This window comes from Mustelus asterias, chromosome 2 (assembly GCF_964213995.1).
Source record: "Mustelus asterias chromosome 2, sMusAst1.hap1.1, whole genome shotgun sequence".
Classification (NCBI taxonomy): Eukaryota; Metazoa; Chordata; class Chondrichthyes; order Carcharhiniformes; family Triakidae; genus Mustelus; species Mustelus asterias.
In genome coordinates this window covers 57,544,207-57,565,539 of record NC_135802.1, presented here as the reverse complement: position 1 = coordinate 57,565,539, position 21,333 = coordinate 57,544,207, and the positions used below count along the sequence as shown (strand labels likewise).

At 43.3% G+C, this 21,333-nt stretch overlaps 1 protein-coding gene across 4 annotated transcripts in view; it reads right to left on the bottom strand.

Moving 5' to 3' along the window:
- efhb (EF-hand domain family, member B) overlaps positions 1-21,333 on the bottom strand; it is a 66,673-nt gene that overhangs the window by 35,526 nt on the left and 9,814 nt on the right. The window contains exons 2-6 of one of the 4 annotated variants that reach the window (XM_078236004.1): positions 19,921-19,983; positions 18,456-18,581; positions 16,825-16,968; positions 5,289-5,469; positions 2,537-2,647 (exon numbers count right to left, since the gene is read on the bottom strand). In XM_078236004.1, the coding sequence (XP_078092130.1) occupies positions 2,537-2,647; positions 5,289-5,469; positions 16,825-16,968; positions 18,456-18,548 (529 nt within the window). In that variant the 5' untranslated portion in view covers positions 18,549-18,581; positions 19,921-19,983. Of the gene's footprint in view, positions 1-2,536; positions 2,648-5,288; positions 5,470-13,759; positions 13,828-16,824; positions 16,969-18,455; positions 18,582-19,920; positions 19,984-20,195; positions 20,271-21,333 lie in introns of those variants that run through there. The other 3 variants (XM_078236003.1, XM_078236006.1, XM_078236007.1) reach the window with 3 other exon arrangements.

The following is a 21,333-nucleotide window of genomic DNA, read 5'->3' as shown; positions in this document are numbered from 1 at the left end:
CCTCAAACAGATCACTTTCGCAGCAAACTACCCAACCTTCAGGAGAACAGCGACCACGACACCACACAGCTCTGCCACGGCAAGCTCTGCAAGATGTGCCGGATCATCGACATGGATACCACCATCACACGTGAGAACACCACCCACCAGGTACATGATACATACTAATGCTACTCAGCCAACATTGTCTACCTCATACACTGCACAAAAGGATGTTCCGAGGCGTGGTACATCAGCAAGGCCATGCAGAAGCTACGGCATCGGATGAATGGACACTGCATGACAATTGCCAGGCAAGCGTGTTCCCTTCCAGTCGGGGAACATTTCAGCAGTCAAGGCTTCGGGTAAACGTTCTCCAAGGCGGCCTTTAAGACACACAACAACGCAGAATCGTCGAACAGAAACTGATGGCCAAGTTCCACACTCATAAGGACGGCCTCAACCGGGATCTTGGGTTCATGTCATACTACATGTAATCCCCACGATTAGCCCTGGGTTCGCAAACTCCTACTAACTGTTCTGGCTTGAGACAATTCACACCTCTTTCATCTGTGACTATCCCTCTCTCTACTCGTACTGTGTATACCTGTAAAAAAGCCACTCACCTGATGAAGGAGCAGTGCTCCGAAAGCTCGTGATTCCAAATAAATCTATTGGACTTTAACCTGGTGTTGTAAGACTTCTTACCGTACAGAAGTTATGACCTGGACTTTAGCTTGGAGGTGAGTTCTGTGTGGGGGGGTGCTATTTTCAAATTGGAAATCCCAGAGGAGCGGCTTTCGAGAATGTCCTGTAGAATGTAACAGCATGGCTCTTTTAGGTGGAGTTCCTGCTCACATAGCCTGATTGCCAGGCAAGAGGCCTCTGGGGGGCAAGAAGCCTGCTTTACAGGGCCAAAAAGCAGGTTGGTGGAAGATATAATTGGGTGAGTCCAGACTTAATCCTCCAACCAGGGTTAATTGACTTCCTCCTGAATTCCTCAATCAGGAGGGAGTCCCACCTCCAAGAGCTGACAGCCAAACTGATTCGCTGGCTAGCTCTAGTCCCAGCAACGCCAGAAGCTGCAGTGGCCAGCAAGCAGTCCACAGAGTCTAGGTCCTGGGACTCCAGGACCAGGTAAGGGTTTTGCTTTTATTTTGTGGGGGTGGGGGTGGGGCGGGGGGGGGGAGGGGGGTGCAGAGAGAGTTAGGGATGTTGGTGCAGATGCCAAGCAGGGAGGAAACACCGGCAGTAGTCTGACCAGTTGGGGGGGCAGGGGGAGGCCTGATGTTTAAAGGGGGGTAATGATGGAGGCGTCCCCTTCATGCCTGACCAGGGTCACTTCTTGTGTTTCACTCCTGCCCCTGACCTCCTGCCAGCCTGAAAATTGAAGCTGGGCATATTAATTGTCCATTTAAGGGCCTCAAGGTGAAAGAGCAGGAATGTCAGCCTCGGCCTCATGTGACATTAGTGCATCTTAAAGAAATGTTTTTTTTTAAATCATGTTCTCTGCAGCTATAACAGCTTCAGTTTTTTTTCATTGTTGCCGGGTTGTCAGGAGAATTCTCTTTATTGCTGCTTCAATGGTTTAAATGGGGTTTTGTTTATTTTTACTCTGGGCCTCAGATACGTTCTAGGATTTGTTTTATTCCCCCTTATGAGGGAGAAGATTGATTGACAGTCAAAGTCAAGTGGTTCCTCTCCAGAAGAATTCAAGGACTTATTTCCAGTTTTAGTTTAGAAGGAGGTGGACATCAGATTTGAAGTGTTTTTCTCACTCTCTCTTCCTGGGATTATAGAGTCTACTGGCTAGCTGGAAGCAGGTCTCCGGCCTTCCTGGAGTGGAAAATCTGCTGTTGATGGTTGGCTTGCCTAGGGTCTGTCTCTCCCTGGTATTTTGGGAAGCTGTTCTGACTTCAAGCTGGTCTATGTGCATATCCAGAGGGCTACTAGAAGTTACAAGGTTGGGAAGTCAGAGTTTCAATTCTCCACCCAAAGGACTAAGTTCCAGCATCGCCTGAGCATTCATACTTTGCTGTGTTAGACCTATGGGAGCAAGGGTTTTGTTTGTGGGATTTGGTTGGTTGGAACGGTGTTTAGCTGTTACACGATATCATGGTTGGTTTTTCCTGTTTGTAATTGGTAAAAGTTATTGTTAATTTTCTTTCCGTACATGTTAACTGCACTCTTAAATAAACTGTGTTTGATAAAAGCTCCTTAGTGGGCCAGTTGAATCATACCTGAAGGGAAATATCTCATGCTTACCCTAGCCAAATTCAAAGTGCAAAACTTGTGATCCAGGCAGACTTCATAAAACACTTTAGGGTTTCTGACCTGAATTACAACACTCACTTTCCCTCCATTAAATTGCAGAAAAGTTTGACTGGGCAAGAGCCCAGTGGGAAGGCCAGCCAAAAATTTGACAACCAACCTTCACCTACAAACCTGCCAGCAGGAAAGTAAAATTCTGCCACTATTGTTTATGCATTTTAACCTTTGATATAACCTCAGCCCACCCATTTTTTCCGAGTCGGGATTCAACCCCACGTTTCCTTACCAACATTGTAAGCATTGTGTGATACCACATATAGTGGATGTCCTTCCACTGATTCTTTATAGACTTGTTTTCGAGTCTTTGGTGGATTTATAAGCTCTCCAGCGCTGATATCTGAAATAAAGTTTTCAATGGGTAGCGTTAAGTAGTCAAATTCTAAGTGGCAATTACACAAAATGAAGTTCTTTATTCTTTCATTGGATGTGGGCTTTGCTGGCAAGGCCAGAATTTGTTGTCTGTCCCTAATTGCCCTTGAATTGATAGTTTGCCATTTCAGAGGGCAATTAAGAGTCAACCACATTGAGGTCTGGCTGGAGTCTCATGTAAGCCAGACTGGGTAAGAGTGGCAGTTTTCCTAAAGAGACATTAGTGAACCAGATGGGTTTTTATGACAATTGATAGCTCCATGCTCATAGTTAATAAGACTAGCTTTATTTTAATTGAATTTAAATTCCACCAGCTGCTTTGGTAAGATTTTATTCCATGTCCCGACAGCACCAGCCTGAGTCTCTGCATTACTAACCCAGTGATGTCACCACCATCCTACCTGCACATAACCCAACAAAGAGTAAATGAGGGCAATTTTAATCCTCACCAGCCCACAATGTGGACTCAAGGGGCAGGTCAGCAACTGTTATATTTAAATGTGGTTACATGCTTCAGCTTTTGAAATTAAATTGAGATTTAACAGCTGCCAGTCAGGTTTCCGAAGGCTCAGGAAACTCAGCAGCTGAAGGGAGCACAGGTGCCACATTGCTGGTACCAGTTTAGTAATTGTGGAGTGGCACGGTGGCACAGTGGTTAGCATTTCTGCCTCACAAGCATCAGGGACCTGGGTTCAATTCCTGGCTTGGGTCATTTTGTGCGGAGTCTGCACGTTCTCCCTGTGTCTGCATGGGATTCCTCCGGGTGCCCTGGTCTCCCCCCACAGTCCCAAAGACGTGCTGGTTAGGTGCATTGGCCATGCTACATTCTCCCTCAATGTACCCGAACAGGTGCCTAGTATAGCGACTAGGGGATTTTCACAGTAACTTCATTGCAGTGTTAATGTAAGGCCACTTGTAACATTAATAAATAAACATCAAACATTAAAACATTAGTAAATCTCTTCTGCACCTGCTCCAAGGTTTTGACTTCCTACTTGAAATGTGGTACCCATAATTGGTCACAATATTCCAGCTGAGTCCTAGTAACGTCAGTAGACAAGGTCTATATGGACTTCAGTAAAGCCTTTGATAAAGTTCCACATGGTAGGCTGCACTGGAAGGTTAGATCACATGGAATCCAGGGAGAACTGGCAAATTGGATGTACAATTGGCTTGATGGTAGGAAGCAGAGGGTAATGCTGGAAGGATGCTTGTCGGACTGGAGGCTTGTGACTAGTGGTGTGACTCAGGGGTCAGTGCTGGTCCCATTGCTGTTTGTTATCTATATCAACGATTTGGATGAGAATGTACAAGGCATGATCTGTAAGTTTTCAGATGACATCAAAATAGATGGTATTTTAGACAGAAGAAGGTTATCAAAAATTGCAGCAGGATCTTGATCAGCTGGGAAAATGGGCTGAGAAATGGCAAATGGAGTTCAATACAGATAAGTATGAGGGTTTGCATTTTGGAAAGTCAAATCACGGTGAATGGTAGAATCTTAGTGAGTATCGTGGAACAGAGGGACCTTGGAGTTCAGGTGCACGGTTCTCTTCTAAAGTTGGAATTACAGGTAGATAGGGCAGTGAAGAAGGTTTTTGGCATGCTGGCCTTCATCAGTCAGGGCACTGAGTACACAAGTTGGGAAGTTATGTTGCAGTTGTACAGGACGTTGCTAAGGCTACATCTGGAGTATTATGTTCCGTTTTGGTTGCCTTGCCATAGGAAAGATGTTATTAAGCTGGAGAGAGTGCAGAAGAGAGTTACAAGGATGTTGCCAGGACTCAAGGGACTGAGTTATAGAGAGAGATTGCACAGGCTTGGACTCTTTTCTTTGCAGCGTAGGAGACTGAGGGGTGATCTTATAGAGGTGTATAAGATCATGAGAGGCATGGATAGGGTGAATGCACTCAGTGTTTTTCCCAGGGTTGGGGACTCGAGAAATAGAGGGCATAGGTTTAAGTTAAGAGGGGAAATAATTAATGGGAACCTGAGGAGCAACTTTTTTACACAGAGGGCGGTACATATGTGGAATGAGCTGCTGGAGGAAGTGGTTGAGACAGTGACATTGACAACATTTAAAAGGCATTTGGACAGATACATGAATAGGAAAGGTTTAGAAGGACATGGGCCAAACGCAGGCAAATGGGGTCAGTTTAGATGAGCATTTTGGTCAGCATGGACCAGTTTGGGCCGAAGGGCCTGTCCCCGTGTCGTTGAGTCTATGATTCTATGAAGTGGTTTAGCTTAACTTACTTATTTTTGTCCTCTAAGACGCTATTTATGTAACAAAGGATTCTGCATGCTTTTTTAATAGTCTCCTCAACTTATCATGCTAGCTTTAAAGACTTGGGTACATCCTGGTCTCTTACTGAAACTTCTTTAAAACTGTACCCTTTATTCTCCACATGATGCAGAGGTTTTATGATTTAGATCTAGGGCCAAATTTGCGACAGGCTTGGAAAATGTGGCAAGCTGTTCAAAAGTCCATTGACTTCGACGGGACTGAAAAATCCCACCAGTGGTAGGAGCCATAAAATTCCACTCGTAATTGTAGCTTATCTAATATTTCTGTCTGTTTGCTGCTTCTTTATTCTAATTATTAATACCTTTGATTACTTTTTTACCAAACGTGGTCTTATATATGTCCATCCCTTTGGGTAATCCTGGTGCTTGATCATGAGACTTTCCCAATGGAGCTCGCTGGTTGCTTGGATATGTTGCAATAGTCTTGTCATAGAATATTTGCTGAACCCGAGTCCTCATTGGTGGATTTAACAATGATGCAGCCTAAATACCAAAGTGAAATAAAAGATTTTATAATATACTTAATTTTAATTAATAATCTCTTATTTATTCCGAATCTCGCTGGATGCAGGTTTTGCACTCCATGGTTCCACATGCTACTTGGCTCAGTTGCGAGCACACTTGTTTCTGAGACAACGGTTATGAATTTCAACCCACACTAAAACTTCAGCACATAATCTAGTTTGACATTCAATGCAGTATTGAGGGTCTGTTGCATTAGGAGAAGTCCTGTTCCAAAACTGATGTCGTATTTGCTAGTCTTGGTGGACAAAAAAAATCACATAACACTACTTAATTAAGGCCAGGGAGAGTTTTCTGGTGTTATTGCCAACAATTTTCCCTCAGTTGGTATCCAAACAAAGATTTTTTTTTTAATGCCACGTGGGCATCACTGGCTAAACTGGCATTTATTGCTGTCCCTAACTATCCTCAAGACAATGGTGGTGCGCCGCCTTCTTGAACCACTGCAGTCCCATGTGGTAGAGTTACACCCACAGTGCTATTAGGAACAGAGCTCCAGGATTTTAACCCAGTGACAGTGAAGGAATGGTGATATAGTTCCAAGTCAAGCTGCTATGTGGCTCGCAGGGGAACTTGCAGGTGGTGGTTTGCTCATGTATCTGTCGCCCTTATTCTTCATGGGTTTGGACGGTTCAATGGAAGGAGCCTTGGTGAGTTGCCACTGTGCATTGATCGTGGAGGGAGTGAATATTAAGGTAGTGGTTGAGGTGCCAATTAAGCGGGCTGCTTTGTCCTTTATGGTGTCAAGATCTTGAGTTTGTTGGAGTTGCACTCGTCCAAGCAAATGGAGAGTATTCCATCATATTTTTGACTTGTGCTTTGTAGATGGTGAAAATAATTTGGAGAGTCAGGAGGGAGTTATTTGCAGAGAATTGCAAGCCTCTCACCTGCTCTTGTAGTCACAGAACTTTTATGGCTAGTCTAGTTCAGTTTCTGTTCAATCGTAAAAATTTGCTAATTGTTCCTTGTGGCCCATTGTTAGCGTTCCCTAACCACCATTTTAACCTACACAGTAAATTAACTGTGAGAAATGCATCTTGAATATTGCAATATAGAAGTGTATATATTGGCTCTCCCACAGTGAAATATTGTCTCTGAATTCACACAAAGTGATTTACCTCACCTTCATGGCATTAATTTTACTAAAATTTACTAGATTGTTAAAATGCACAGAAATATGGTTAAAATAGAACAGATGCAGCCCTTCATGCCTGTACCAGCTCTCTTCAAAAGCAATTTAACCAGTCCTATTCTCTTGTCCTTTCTCCCTCGCCCTGGGTCTTTTTCCCCCCATTCAGCTACATATCCAATTCCCTTCTGAAAGTCAAGGTTGAATATGGCCTCACCACCCTCTTGGGCAGTGCATTGCAGTTCCTAACCATACTTGACCCTTCTTTCCCATCGAAACAGTTTCTCTTCACCTCCTCTGTCTAGATTGCTCAATTTTGAACACCTCTATTAAGTCACCTCAGTACTTTCTTTTCTCCAAAGTGTGAACCCCAGTTTTTCCAAAATGTCCATGAAACTGAAAACCTTTATCCCTGGAACCAGCTTTGTAAGTTATTTCTTATCCTGTCTAAAGCCTTCACATGTTTCCAAACGTGTTGTGCCCAGAATTGGGAACAATATTCTGGTTGCGGCTAAACCAACATTTTCTAAAGGTTTGACATCATTTCCTTGTGCTCATACACTAAGGAGTGGATTTTTAAAACTGGTGGACAAAAGAGCAACAATGTGGCAGACAGGTTGGCACTGCTGCCTCAGAGTCAGGGACCCGGGTTCAATTCCGGCCCTGGGTGACTGTGTGTGTGCACATTCTCTCAGTGCCTGCGTGGGTTTCCTCCAGGTGCTCCAGTTTCATCCCAAAGTCCAAAGATGTGCAGGCTTGGCCATGCTAAATTGCCCCTTAGTGTCCAAAGATGTGAAGGTTAGGTGGATTAGCCATGGTAAATGTGCGAGGTTATGTGGATAGGGCATGGGGTGGGTTAGGACAAGATGCTCTTTCGGAGAGTCGGTACAGGCTCGATGGGCTGAATGGTCTCCTTTTGCACTGTAGGGATTCTATTGCTCTATGGTTCCAAGACCCAAAAGTTGACTTTCCATTCCATTTATGGCAGATCCAATTGTAATGGAATACTCCTCATTTGCCTGGATTAGTGCAGTTCCAACAACACTCTTGAAACCATCTAGGACAAAGCAACCCAATTGATTCTACCCCTTCCTCCCATCCATGAATATTCACTCCATCCAACACCCACGCACAGTAGCGGCAGTGAGTCCCATCTACAAGATGCATTGCAGCAACTCACCAAGGCTCCTGAGACATTCCTTCAAACCCACGACCACCACCATCTTGAAGGACAAGGGCAGCAGATACATGAGAACACCACCACCTGGACGTTCCACTCCAAGCCACTCAGCACCCAGACTTGGAATATGTCATTGTTCCTTCACTGTCACTGGGTCAAGACTCTGGAATTCCCTCCCTAACAGCACTGTGGATATACCTACACCACCTGGACTGCAGCAGTTCAAGAAGACAACTCACCACCACCTTCTCAAGGACAATTAGGGATGACCAATAAATGCTGGCCTAGCCAGCAAAGCCCACATTCCTTGAATGAATAAAAAATGCTTTGCTTTATTTTCATCTTTACTTTGTTATCCAGGGCACATTAGCTTTAGATGCTCAGTCTTTTCCCTTCAAAAGAATAAACCTGGTTTGTACCTATTTCTTCACTGAATGGCTTCCACTGCTCCATTACTGCTTTACATTACCATTGCCTCTTTTATTCAATGCAGACAAGCTCCCTTCTTATATCCTGATATTAGTATTTCACGAGTTTAACATTTTTACATAGCATAGTTTCCAGTTTCTATCCATAATTACTCTGAACTGTATTATGTTGTGAGCACTGTTAGTTAGATGATCTACTATAACATCCTCCACTTGCCCAAATTCATTTTCCAGAACCAGATCCTCTTATTCGGCTGGAGGCAAATCGATCAAGAAAGTTCTCCTGCACACACACTCCTCAACCGTAGCAATATATTTTCCTGTCTATATTCCTGTCTATATAATACCTGGAGTTTGCGAATACTAACTTGTAAACAAATTTGCTCATCTAGTGCTTAACTCAAGCCAAATTCAGTCCTAGAACCATCTAGTATATTCTTTCTATTTAGAACTGTAATATTTGTAATCAATCTCGCCATGCCCCCACACTTTTTTTCTTTTCTCTCCTGTATCATTTCTTGGTAACTAGGAATATAAAGAATCCATACCTGGCCTTTTTGAGTCATGTCTTAGAGAATGCAACCATGTCATAAGCCCATGTGCAACTTGTGCGTGTAGCTCACGTACATTGTGGACACTGGTGTACATACAATTTATTGTCACTTTTGTTACTTCCCTCAATCTTCTCCCTGCAAATTTTGGGATAGTTTGAATCCTACTGCTGTTTGAGTCTCTCTGTTCTCTGACCTAATTGTGTCTATTTTCTGTTATTTTCAGATTTCCTTCCAAATTAGTTCAAACCCTCCTCAATGGTATTGGTTAACTTCTCAGTGAGAACATTGGTCCTGGCTCCATTCAGATGCAACTCATTCATCATGCACAGGTGCCCCTTCCCAGAACAGGCCCCAAAGTTCCAACAATTTGAAACACTCCCTGCTTTTATACTCATTACAAGTAGTGACACAGGAAGACCTTTTGAGATCCTGTCTTATTCAGAGCTCCTGAATCTCTGCCTGATGACGTCAATACTATTTCTACCTATGTCATTAGTTCCAACACATGCCTCCTGGCTGTTCAGGTTCTCCTAAATCATCAATATTACTGAAGTTTAATGAAACTTCAGTAATAAACAAGGTTTCAAAATAAAGGTTTTCCTCTGAACCTTGCTTTAAATACAGTTCATTCCTCTCATCTTCAAACTACACATAGAACAGCATCAAAGCCTAACAGCAAGTTTAGACATGTTTAAGACATTTACACTAATACACCCATTTCAATGTAAACACATGGCCACTTTTGATTGGATTGCAGTTGCAAAATTCTTACTGATAATTAATGGTTGAAATGATTTCTGCAGATAACTGCAAAACTCAGCCAAGATATGTCAAAACACAATTTTGCTGTTATGGTAAAACCTGTATTCCTACTGTCTGTAGAGTGGTGGGTGAGTGCTCTTGGGCTATTTCAACAAATACTACTGAAACATGTGTTACATTTGTGTCCTAGCAAGTTAGTTAAATTAACAGAAGGAAATTCAGACAGGTTTCTAAACAGAAACAGAAATGTTATTGCAATGGAGAGGGATAGGGCCGGACGGCAGGGCAAGGCTTACAATTGGGGGAGAGGTAATTATGATGCGATTAGGCAAGAATTAGGGGGCATAAGATGGGAACAGAAACTGTCAGGGAAAGGCACTGATGAAAAGTGGAACTTTTTCAAGGAACAAATACTGGGTGTCCTTGATAGGTATGTCCCTGTCAGGCAGGGAGGAAATGGCCGAGTGAGGGAACCGTGGTTCACAAAAGAGGTGGAATGTCTTGTGAAAAGGAAGAGGGAAGCTTATGTAGGGATGAGGAAACAAGGTTCAGATAGCTCGATTGAGGGTTACAAGTTAGCAAGGAATGAGCTGAAAAAGGGGCTGAGGAGAGCTAGGAGGGGACATGAGAAGTCCTTGGCGGGTCAGATCAAGGAAAACCCCAAGGCTTTTTACTCTTATGTGAGGAATAAAAGAATGACCAGGGTGAGGTTAGGGCCGGTCAAGGACAGTGGTGGGAACTTGTGTATGGAATCAGTAGAGATAGGCGAGGTGATGAATGAATACTTTTCTTCAGTGTTCACCAAGGAGAGGGGCCATGTTTTTCAGGAAGAGAAGGTGTTACAGGCTAATAGGCTGGAGGAAATAGATGTTCGGAGGGAGGATGTATTGGCAGTTTTGAATAAACTGAAGGTCGATAAGTCCCCTGGGCCTGATGAAATGTATCCTAGGATTCTTTGGGAGGCGAGGGATGAGATTGCAGAGCCTTTGGCTTTGATCTTTGGGTCCTCGCTGTCCACGGGGATGGTGCCGGAGGACTGGAGAGTGGCAAATGTTGTTCCTCTGTTTAAGAAAGGGAATAGAAATGACCCTGGTAATTATAGACCGGTTAGTCTGACTTCGGTGGTTGGTAAATTGATGGAAAAGGTCCTTAGGGATGGGATTTACGACCATTTAGAAAGATGCGGATTAATCCGGGATAGTCAGCACGGATTTGTGAAGGGCAAATCGTGCCTCACAAATTTGATAGAATTTTTTGAGGAGGTAACTAGGTGTGTTGATGAAGGTAGGGCGGTTGATGTCATATACATGGATTTTAGTAAGGCGTTTGATAAGGTCCCCCATGGTCGGCTTATGATGAAAGTAAGGAGGTGTGGGATAGAGGGAAAGTTGGCCGATTGGATAGGTAACTGGCTATCTGATCGAAGACAGAGGGTGGTGGTGGATGGAAAATTTTCGGACTGGAGGCAGGTTGCTAGCGGAGTGCCGCAGGGATCGGTGCTTGGTCCCCTGCTCTTTGTGATTTTTATTAATGACTTAGAGGAGGGGGCTGAAGGGTGGATCAGTAAATTTGCTGATGACACCAAGATTGGTGGAGTAGTGGATGAGGTGGAGGGGTGTTGTAGGCTGCAAAGAGACATAGATAGGATGCAAAGCTGGGCTGAAAAATGGCAAATGGAGTTTAACCCTGATAAATGTGAGCTGATTCATTTTGGTAGGACAAATTTAAATGTGGATTACAGGGTCAAAGGTAGGGTTCTGAAGACTGTGGAGGAACAGAGAGATCTTGGGGTCCATATCCACAGATCTCTGAAGGTTGCCACTCAAGTGGATAGAGCTGTGAAGAAGGCATATAGTGTGTTAGCTTTTATTAACAGGGGGTTGGAGTTTAAGAGCCGTGGGGTTATGCTGCAACTGTACAGGACCTTGGTGAGACCGCATTTGGAATATTGCGTGCAGTTCTGGTCACCTCACTATAAGAAGGATGTGGAAGCGCTGGAGAGAGTGCAGAGGAGATTTACCAGGATGCTGCCTGGTTTGGAGTGTCGGTCTTATGAGGAAAGGTTGAGGGAGCTGGGGCTGTTCTCTCTGGAGCAGAGGAGATTGAGGGGAGACTTAATAGAGGTTTATAAAATGATGAAGGGGATAGATCGAGTGAACGTTCAAAGACTATTTCCTCGGGTGGATGGAGCTATTACAAGGGGGCATAACTATAGGGTTCATGGTGGGAGATATAGGAAGGATATCAGAGGTAGGTTCTTCACGCAGAGAGTGGTTGGGGTGTGGAATGGACTGCCTGCAGTGATAGTGGAGTCAGACACTTTAGGAACATTTAAGCGGTTATTGGATAGGCACATGGAGCACACCAGGATGGTAGGGAGTGGGATAGCTTGATCTTGGTTTCAGATGAAGGTCGGCACAACATCGTGGGCCGAAGGGCCTGTTCTGTGCTGTACTGTTCTATGTTCTATGTTCTAGAAGTGCACTTTGGCTTGCTCAATTTTCAAAATTTGATTTACTTACTACACCTGGGTATAAACCTGAGGAAATCTCCCCCATCATTTCCTCAAGTTAACAGTGATCAGCAGATTGGACAATTCATTAATAGAATCACTAGGCGGGATTTTACGGCCTTGCTCGAGTGAGACCAGAAATTCCTGCCCGAGGTCAACGGACATTTCTGTTTTCCGCTCTTCACCTGCTCCAATTCCATGGCGGGTGAGATGGTAGAGTTGCAGCGACTGAATCATAAAATTCCTACAGTGCAGAAGGAGGCCATTCAGCCCATTGAGCCTGCATCGACAACAATCCCACCCACGCCATACACCTGTAATCCCATGTATTTACCCTACTAATCCCCCTGACACTAAGGGGCAGCTAAGCATGGCTAATCAACTTAAGATGTGGAGATGCCGGCGTTGGACTGGGGTAAACATAGTAAGAAGTTTAACAACACCAGGTTAACACCAGGTTATTTGCTACCAAATAAACCTGTTGGACTTTAACCTGGTGTTGTTAAACTTCTTACTGTAATCAACTTAACCCACACATCTTTGGAATATGGGAGGAAACCGGAGCACCCAGAGGAAACCCATGCAGACACAGGGAGAACATGCAAACTCCCACAGACAGTGACCCAAGGCTGGAATTGAACATGGAACTGAACCCGGGTCCCTGGTGCTGTGAGGCAGCAGTGCTAACCACTGTGCCACTCATATTGAATATGACCTAGGATACAGTCATAGGAGAATTGAAACAAACAAGATTGAAGTTTGCATTCTGTATCTGATGTGTTTTCCAACATTAGTAGAAATTCTCAAAGTGAAACTTATTATGTTGGCCATAACTGTGATGGTTGGCATTATCATTCTAGAGTATTTTTATATTACATCTTTACATGTTAATTTTAACTACACTATGGCTTTGTCTTGATAGCATGTGGGTAGAGTATTGGGTAAGAATTGAAATGAGCTAACTGTCTGATTGTCACACAATCATTAAAGAAATTACACGCCTGGCAAAAATTCCAATAGGCTATGCCAAGACTGAAACAATAAGGAAATTATCAGACTGTAAGGATATTGCTTGCCTCTTTCCAAACAGTCAGCTGATTGAAAACATAATTGCTGATCACTGGCTTGTTAAGATATTGGATGTTCTTTAAAATGCTTGCTATGCAAAGCATACTTTGACCTGGGTGGTGAAATACTGCCTGGCAAAGTTTATCTTGCTGCAGTCTTTCCATGCTCAGTCACAGTAATGAGGCAGGTTACAACAGAGGTAAAGGAGTGCTCTGCTTACAATCTTCAAAATTCCTCACTTTCTGCTTGAATGCCTATAACAGGAGTAGCATTGAATCCTGGAGTGGAACTTTCAAGATCAACAGTGCATTCAGCAGGCGGCAGTGGATCTGCACACTATAATTGATTTTCCTTGCCAATGAAGTTGAAAGAGCCCTCCTCTCCTTTTTCTCAGCTTTGAACCTCACCGCAATGTTGGTTACCACTGCGCAAGGCAAATATTTAAGTGAGTTTGTCAGCTTAATTAAATCTTAACATGTCACATTGTTCCACTTCAAATAAACGTTTCCTCCACAAGTTTGTTTTTACTATTCCTTCCTGTCCAGCCTTGAAACGGATTTTTCAAGTACTTTAAGTTTCATTAACGTTAACTAATTATTTTTTAAAATATTTTCCTACCCTACTTCAGTAAAACGCATTCTGATTATCAATCGCATGTCTGCACAGTCCTAGTTCTGTGTTCCAACTAAGAGATTATGGCTGAGATTTTCCTTCCGGGCCAACATCCCGTGGTGGGGCAGGAACTGGGAGTGTTTTTTGCTGTGGAGTCTGATGGAAATTTGTGATGAATTGAGTAATGCTGGCCTGGGGTTTCACCAAGTGTGAAGATCCACATCCTGGAAGTTCCTGCAGTGTGAAGATCCACATGGTTGATGCTGCTTTCCCCACCCACTGCTGCATGTGGCAGTCCAGGGTCCAAGGTCCACAATCACGCGAGGCCATCTTCTAATCTCCACAAGCCGCCCAGGCTGCCTTCCAGGTGAGCACTGACATGCCCTCTGTCAGGAATGGCAACCCACCAAGATGAGCAGGAATACACATTCTTGCTATCATTTCATGCCAGCAAGAATCTCTACCCTCCAATTATCCACAGCCTCATTAACTGGATGGTGATTGTGACTGCTAAGTCACGTGACATTGTGTCTTCACCCTTCATATCAACTAAGTGTTGCTCCACTGCAGAATTCTCCCAACCTGCCCGTGGCGGGTTTGATGGCAGACGGACACAGAGAATCCTGCTGGCATAAAATCACGTAGTAATTCTCCCAATAGCAGGTTATTCTTCCCGCTGGCAGGTGGCGCAGAATCTATTTGCATTCATTTGCATCTCATGACTGCTCATTAAAACAGCTATCTGCTGTAATCCCATCAGGTCTTCCAATTTTGTCAGTGGGAAATTACATAAACATCAAACCTGATTGATAAAGAATGGTGTGTACAAGGCAGTCCTTAGCTCGCCAGAGTCTTCGAGATGAGTGCAACATGCAAAGCCAGCCTGCTATAAAGCTATGCTATTTCTAATGCACTGTACATCAGCCTCTGGGGTACACCAGTCTTTGTGGACAGCACCATGCTGCTGAACCCAGGGACCCTCCTGTAACTGGGATCAGTAATGTGAATCAGTAATCTGCTGGGATCAGTAATGTGAATCAGTAATCTGCTTCTCCCTATGCCACACACCAGCATCTATCTGGACAACACTGTGCTGCTGGACTCTGAAGCCACCACAGCAAAGGTCTAAAGTTTGAGCAAGGCTGGGCAGACAAAGACAATGTGGAAGGAGGACTGTGCGAGGAGGGAGTGGATTAAGGGCAAGGGCTCATGAAAGCAGCAGAGGGGCAAGGAGGTGGATGAAGCAGATAAACAATGGAAAGCGGTATGAAGCTGGGCCCCAACCATGCTGTATGAAACACAGACAAACAAGGAGGTCTAAGGGCTAGCACATGTATTACTGGAAGAAGGTATGCAGAATGCAGATTATGGGGGGAGTGCCTGTTAGTGTGGCATAATAGGAAAGGTTTGCATGAACACTAGACAGGTCAGGACTGCAGTGCTTTGTGAAAGTCACTGTTGTCCATAGTTCTCTTTGGAAATAGGAACTACGTCAAGGCCCCTGCTTACGTTCAGGAGCAGACAGGCAGGAATCAGAATGCAGACATTCCTGTTACAAAATGGAAAGGAGTCATAGATGACAGGCCAAGTCCAGGGGCTATGTTGACCTCAGTCTGCAGTCAGAGAAAGGAGACGGTGCAGAAGATACAGCAGGAACGATCATTAGACGCAGTTTACCCCAGCAACTGCTGTGTGCTTCAAAGGAAAGATGCACAACTTGGTGTCCTACAGTTGATGGTCCTGGGTGTGGCAGGTTCAGTACTGGGATACAGAGGATGATGGTCACAGGGGCATCTCTCTTCACGGATCTCACACATTCAGTCGTGGGGTCATATCAACACACTCTCTCAGCAAGACTTTCACAACACCACCATCCCATCTGATTTGTTGCTCCAACTCCAAGTGGGGCAGCGTGCATATTTCCACTCTTTGTGAAGGTTTTTCCTTCATCAACCAATTCTATTTGGCACAAACATCATTCTTGAAGTCTTGCTGAGGCACACACCCAGAGGTTCAACTACGGATGTGAGACTCCTGGTATAACTGAAATTTAGGTGTTCATTCTTCACAGATGCCTCTTGATCTCATCAGTAATATGGGATTAATATGACATTAATTAGCTATGTTCTTTGCATAGGCCAGTGGACACCTATTCTACACACTAGCGATCCATAGCTTCACTCAATCCTCATACATCCTACTCTTGTCGTGGACATGAACAAAACCTCCTGCAGAGAACTTGATTTTTCAGCATGGTTTTACATTTCAAAATTACCATTGCTTTTAAATTCATCTCACTAGCCATGCAAGCTATTATCACTGCATATCTGGTCTTCCTGTGTCCTGTGGTTTTCACTAGAACTGTTATTGAATCTTTCCACTCCATAGTTTGATTGAACGGATATAGACATTCATGGGTGTTTCATCCATTTTGCTGATGTGCCATAATGGATACTGGTGTTTTCGAATTGGTATCGAGCTCCTTTGGTAGTTCGCTAAGTCATTTCAGAGGGCGGTTTAAAAGTCAACCACATTGCTTGGGTGGGAAGTCACATATGGGTTAGACCAGGTAACCATGGCAAATTTCCTTCCCTAAAGAATATTGGTGAACTAGATAGATTTTTCTGACAATCCAGTACTTCATGGTCACCATTACTATTTTATTCCAGATTTTGTTTATTAATGGAATTTAAATTCTCCAGCTACCATGATGGGATTTGAACTTATGGCTCCAGATCATTAATTCAAGCTTCTGTATTACCAGCTGAGTAAAACAACCACTTTGCTATAACCATAGAATCTCTACAGTGCAGAAGGCAGCCATTCAGCCCATCAAGCCTGCGCCAACAACAATCTCTTATCCCCATAACCCCACGTATTTACTCTGCTAATCCCTCTGACACTAAGGGGCAATTTATCATGGTCAATCAACTTAACCCACATATCTAATGTACTCCATTTTAAAGTGATTGTATCTAAAAATGTAAATATGTAACAAGGATAGAAAAAGAGCACAGTATCTATTAATAGTGAAACCAAAGTAACAATGCTACATCTCAATGAATACTCACAGATGTAGAAATTTTGCTAGGAAGTCCATGCTGCAATGTTGATGCAATATCAGGATCAGTTGCTTTGCCATAGAAAATCGTGGCTTTCCCAGGTTTGGGACTGCTAGTATTCAAAAACTTCTTTACCACGAGTGGGGTAACAGGCTGTGAGAATATGCAATGAGAAAAATATAGCATTTGATCTGATATTTATTTAGGTTATGGTGTCTGATTTAGATTTAAATAGTTAAGAGTTAAGTGAACATTGGAACATTCTGTGATAACACCAGAAATTAAAGTCAGCAATTATAGAGAGCAAACACAACACATTCATACGGCATGTTTTTGTTTGCTATTTTAGCAGAGACAGTGGCTAGGATTTCACAACCCGCCACTGCATGTCTCCTTCCTCTCACACCCCACAGCACAGTGCTGTACATGTACTGTACAGTCTTTCAACTTGTACATTGCTTTTTCTGGACAAGAAATGTCTGAAGGAACCTAACTCTGGCTTTAACATTGATTTTTATGGGAAGCTATGATTCATTTAAAATAGTTTCATTTAAAGTCATGATGTTTTTATGAGGTTTATTAACATTTCATGTAATGTTAGAGAAGGCTTTAAGGGTGGGTTGAATGGTTGTGGAAAGGGGCTGTGATGAAGTTGCTTCAGATATCTATGGCATGTTTTATTACAGTGGGAGATCAAGAGGAAGAAATTAAATGATGTCACACAGCATGTTTAGGTTTAAGTATCCAGGTTGAGGCTTCAACAGTTGTTTCTCACTGTTTTTATTCATTCGTGGGACATGGGCAAGTTGCCCTTGTTCAGAGAGAGGACAGTTGCTGTGGCTCTGGAGTCACATGTAGGCCAGACCAGGTAAGGTTGGCAGATTTCTAAAGGCCGTTAGTGAACCAGATGGGTTTTTCTGACAATCGTTGACGGTTTTGTGGTGATCAGTAGATTCTTAATTCCAAATATTTTTTATTGAATTCAAATTCCACCATCTGCCAAGGTGAGATTTGAACCCGGGTCCCTGAGTTCCTGGATTAATAGTCTAGCGACAATACTAGGCCGTCACCTTGTCTGAATTCCAATGCCTAAGTTTTAAGGCCCCCACTTGACCTTCATCATTTTTTCAGACAATAGAGTCATAGAGGTTTACAGCATGGAAACAGGCCCTTCGGCCCAACTTGTCCAGTCTTTTTACCACTAAGCTAGACATGTAACTGTCTAAATGCTTTTTAAAAGACAAAATTGTACCCGCCTCTACTACTGCCTCTGGCAACTCGTTCCAGATATTCACCACCGTCTAAGTGAAACAATTGCTCCTCTGGACCCTTTTGTATCTCTCCCCTCTCACCTTAAACCTATGCCTTCTAGTTTTAGACTCCCCTACCTTTGGGAAAAGATGTTGACTATATACCTTACCTATGCCCCTCATTATTTCATAGACCTCTATAAGGTCACCCCTAAGCCTTTTATGCTCCAGGGAAAAAAGTCCCAGTCTATCCAGCCTCTCCTTATAACTCAAACCATCAAGTCCCAGTAGCATCCTAGTAAATCCTTCCTGCACTCTTCCTAGTTTAATAATATCCTTCCTATAATTGGGTGACCAGAACTGTACACAGTACTCCGAGTGTGGCCTTACCAATGTCTTGTACAACTTCAACAAGATGTCCCAACTCTTGTATTCAATGTTCTGACCAAGGAAACCAAGTTTGTCAGATGCCTTCTTCATCATAAAATAAAAGCAAATTACTGCGGATGCTGGAATCTGAAACCAAAAGAGAAAATGCTGGAAAATCTCAGCAGGTCTAAGCCTAAGCCTTTTACGCTCCAGGGAAAAGAAGTCCCAGTCTATCCAGCCTCTCCTTATAACTCAAACCATCAAGTTCCAGTAGCATCCTAGTAAATCTTTCCTGCATTTTTCCTAGTTTAATAATATCCTTTCTATGATTGGGTGACCAGAACTGTGCACAGTATTCCAAGTGTGGCCTTACCAAAGACGGATAGAGAAAAGAGTTGACGTTTGGAGTCCAGATGACCCTTTGTCAAAGCTCAGGTCCCAATTTGACAAAGGGTCATCAGGACTCAAAATGTTAGCTCTTTTCTCTCCTTACAGATCTGCCAGACCTGCTGAGATTTTCCAGCATTTTCTCTTTTGCCTTCTTCCTTCGTTCAAGGAGCTATGAACCTGTACTCCGAGATCTCTTTGTTCTACAACTCTCCCCAGCAGAACAGAATATCTTCAATCCATTAATGGTAGATTATTCATTTTGGGGAATGCCCTCCAGAGGAGCACAATGCATCTATATGACTCCCTGAACTTGGGGGAAGTTGGTCTGTGAAGACACACCAGCTTGCTGCTCCTGGGATACAGTGAGAAATGAAATGGATGAGTGGAGGGAAGAGCACTGGTTTATCTAAGCTGCAGGGAATGAATGGTGCCAACTTCAATTGACAAGGGAACAAGTGAAGAGAGCCAGTTTGAATTTGGAAGGCTGTCTATGAACTGGTCTGGAGGAGGTAGGGTGCTTTGTGAATGAGGATGGTCTCTCTATGAACTGGTCTGGAGGAGGTAGGGTGCTTTGTGAATGAGGATGGTGCGATGTTCAGAATGGAAGAATGGTTGCTGAGGTAACATTTGATTAAGTAATGGCCTGGCTGGTTTGTTGAAATTTTAAGTATTAATTTGTTGTTCCTCTTTAAAAAGCAATGAATTATCAAGTATGTACTTTAAAACACAATAAATCATTTTAATATTACAAAATCCAACCACTTTGTTTCCCAGAGAAGATTGCTCCATTCATTTTCGACTTTCTACATACATTAAAACTTATAAGACAAAAGGCATCACTTCTTACTTATTCCCCATAAACTAAAGTCCTAAACCTCTGTAACTATTAGTTTTTTTCATATCTGGTTTTTGGGGCTATTACCATTTTTTCAAGCTCTTGATTCAACTAGCTTCGGTTAATTTGACATGCGTGGCTATTCCAAAAGAAATCTTGCTGCACTTAAATGTTGTCAGATAAATACGTTTCTACTGTGAACCCCCCCCCCCCTAAACGTCAGTATTATTGAAATGGTAGGGTTGCACCGTGCTTACATACCCTGGGCTGGATTTCTGTCAGACATTCCGCAGTACTTCCAGTAATAGGGATTAATTTCCCAGCCTGAAAAAGATACATTCATTATCACTAACTAGACTGTAGCATCGCACCTTTCGCGTGTAGGTTTCATTGTTAATTGGTGGTATATAAATAAAATCAAGGCCGATATATTTTTAGAGAATAGCTCCAGATATAATGAGAAAGTTGCACTTTACATTAGTTGACATGGATAAGACATTGAGCAGAAAGTTAAGGAGGAGAAACATAATACACACTGTATCCAGCCGGGGATCAGTATCGGCGAACCTCCCTTTGTATACAGGTGTTAAAGGTTGGACCATCCCCGACATCACGCCTTTACTTTGTGGGTTACACTGCAGGCAACCGCTGATAGTTTGCAAATGTTTGAATTCGCAACCCAGAAAACCTGCCTCCCCTCCTCTGGAATGTTGATTTTTACTGTCGCCAGGCAACCAGCTCCACGTGAGCAATTGGCGCCTGCTGAGTGGCGGGAAGTCAGTGGGGCCCCACCAATCAGCATCTTTGTCTCAAATCTCTAGGCCCGCAAAGGTGTTTCAATGGGTGCTGACAGATTGCATTTTCTTTTTGGCACTTGGTTACTCTGGGCAATCTTCAAGCAGAGGGAAATGTCATAAATTCTGCCTGGATTTTTAAAATCATTTTTTCTTCCTTCCTTAATTGGCTTCAACTTCCAAGGGCCACATTTGTAGCATATCTTTACTTTCCCTGAGTCTTGTCTTGAACTACCTACTGAATTATACTAGTGTTATGTCCACATTGTCAATTCTGAATTTCAGACTTTATGGAAGGAAATATCCCTCTGCTTCATGCCCCAGATTAGCAACACAACTTTCCACACAATCCTACAGTTAGCTATGGTCAACTTTAGGATCGACCAAACACTACGGGCAGGCACACTATAACTCCTGGTGGCTGAAGTTGTGAGATCAGAAGTGAGGCACTGACTGAGAAGGACCACCTTAGTGGAATCTTGAAGCCTTCAATGTTAATTTGCTTGCGGCACTGGCCACAGCAGTCTCTGTTACCTGTCATGGTGCACAGTGATGTGGACATCTCTGCGGCCCCTTGCAAGGGGGTTCCAAGCTGATTGGAAGCCAGGTTCTGCTGTGAAACATCAGCATAGACCTCACTACTAGAAAACTGTGACTGGTTTGGCATAAATGACCAAGAGAAACAAGACTTTACTGAACATAAAAGCAAAGCTTTTGTGGACTTGAAACGTCACCATACCTCATGAGAAAAGCAGTAGTCCCAAAGGCATCAATCACCATGATGTCCTTCTGACGATCTACATCCATTCCTTCATCTGAATCTACTCTTTTATTTTTTGAACCAAAACTGGTCCCATCTTAATAAAAGCCAATTACTGTG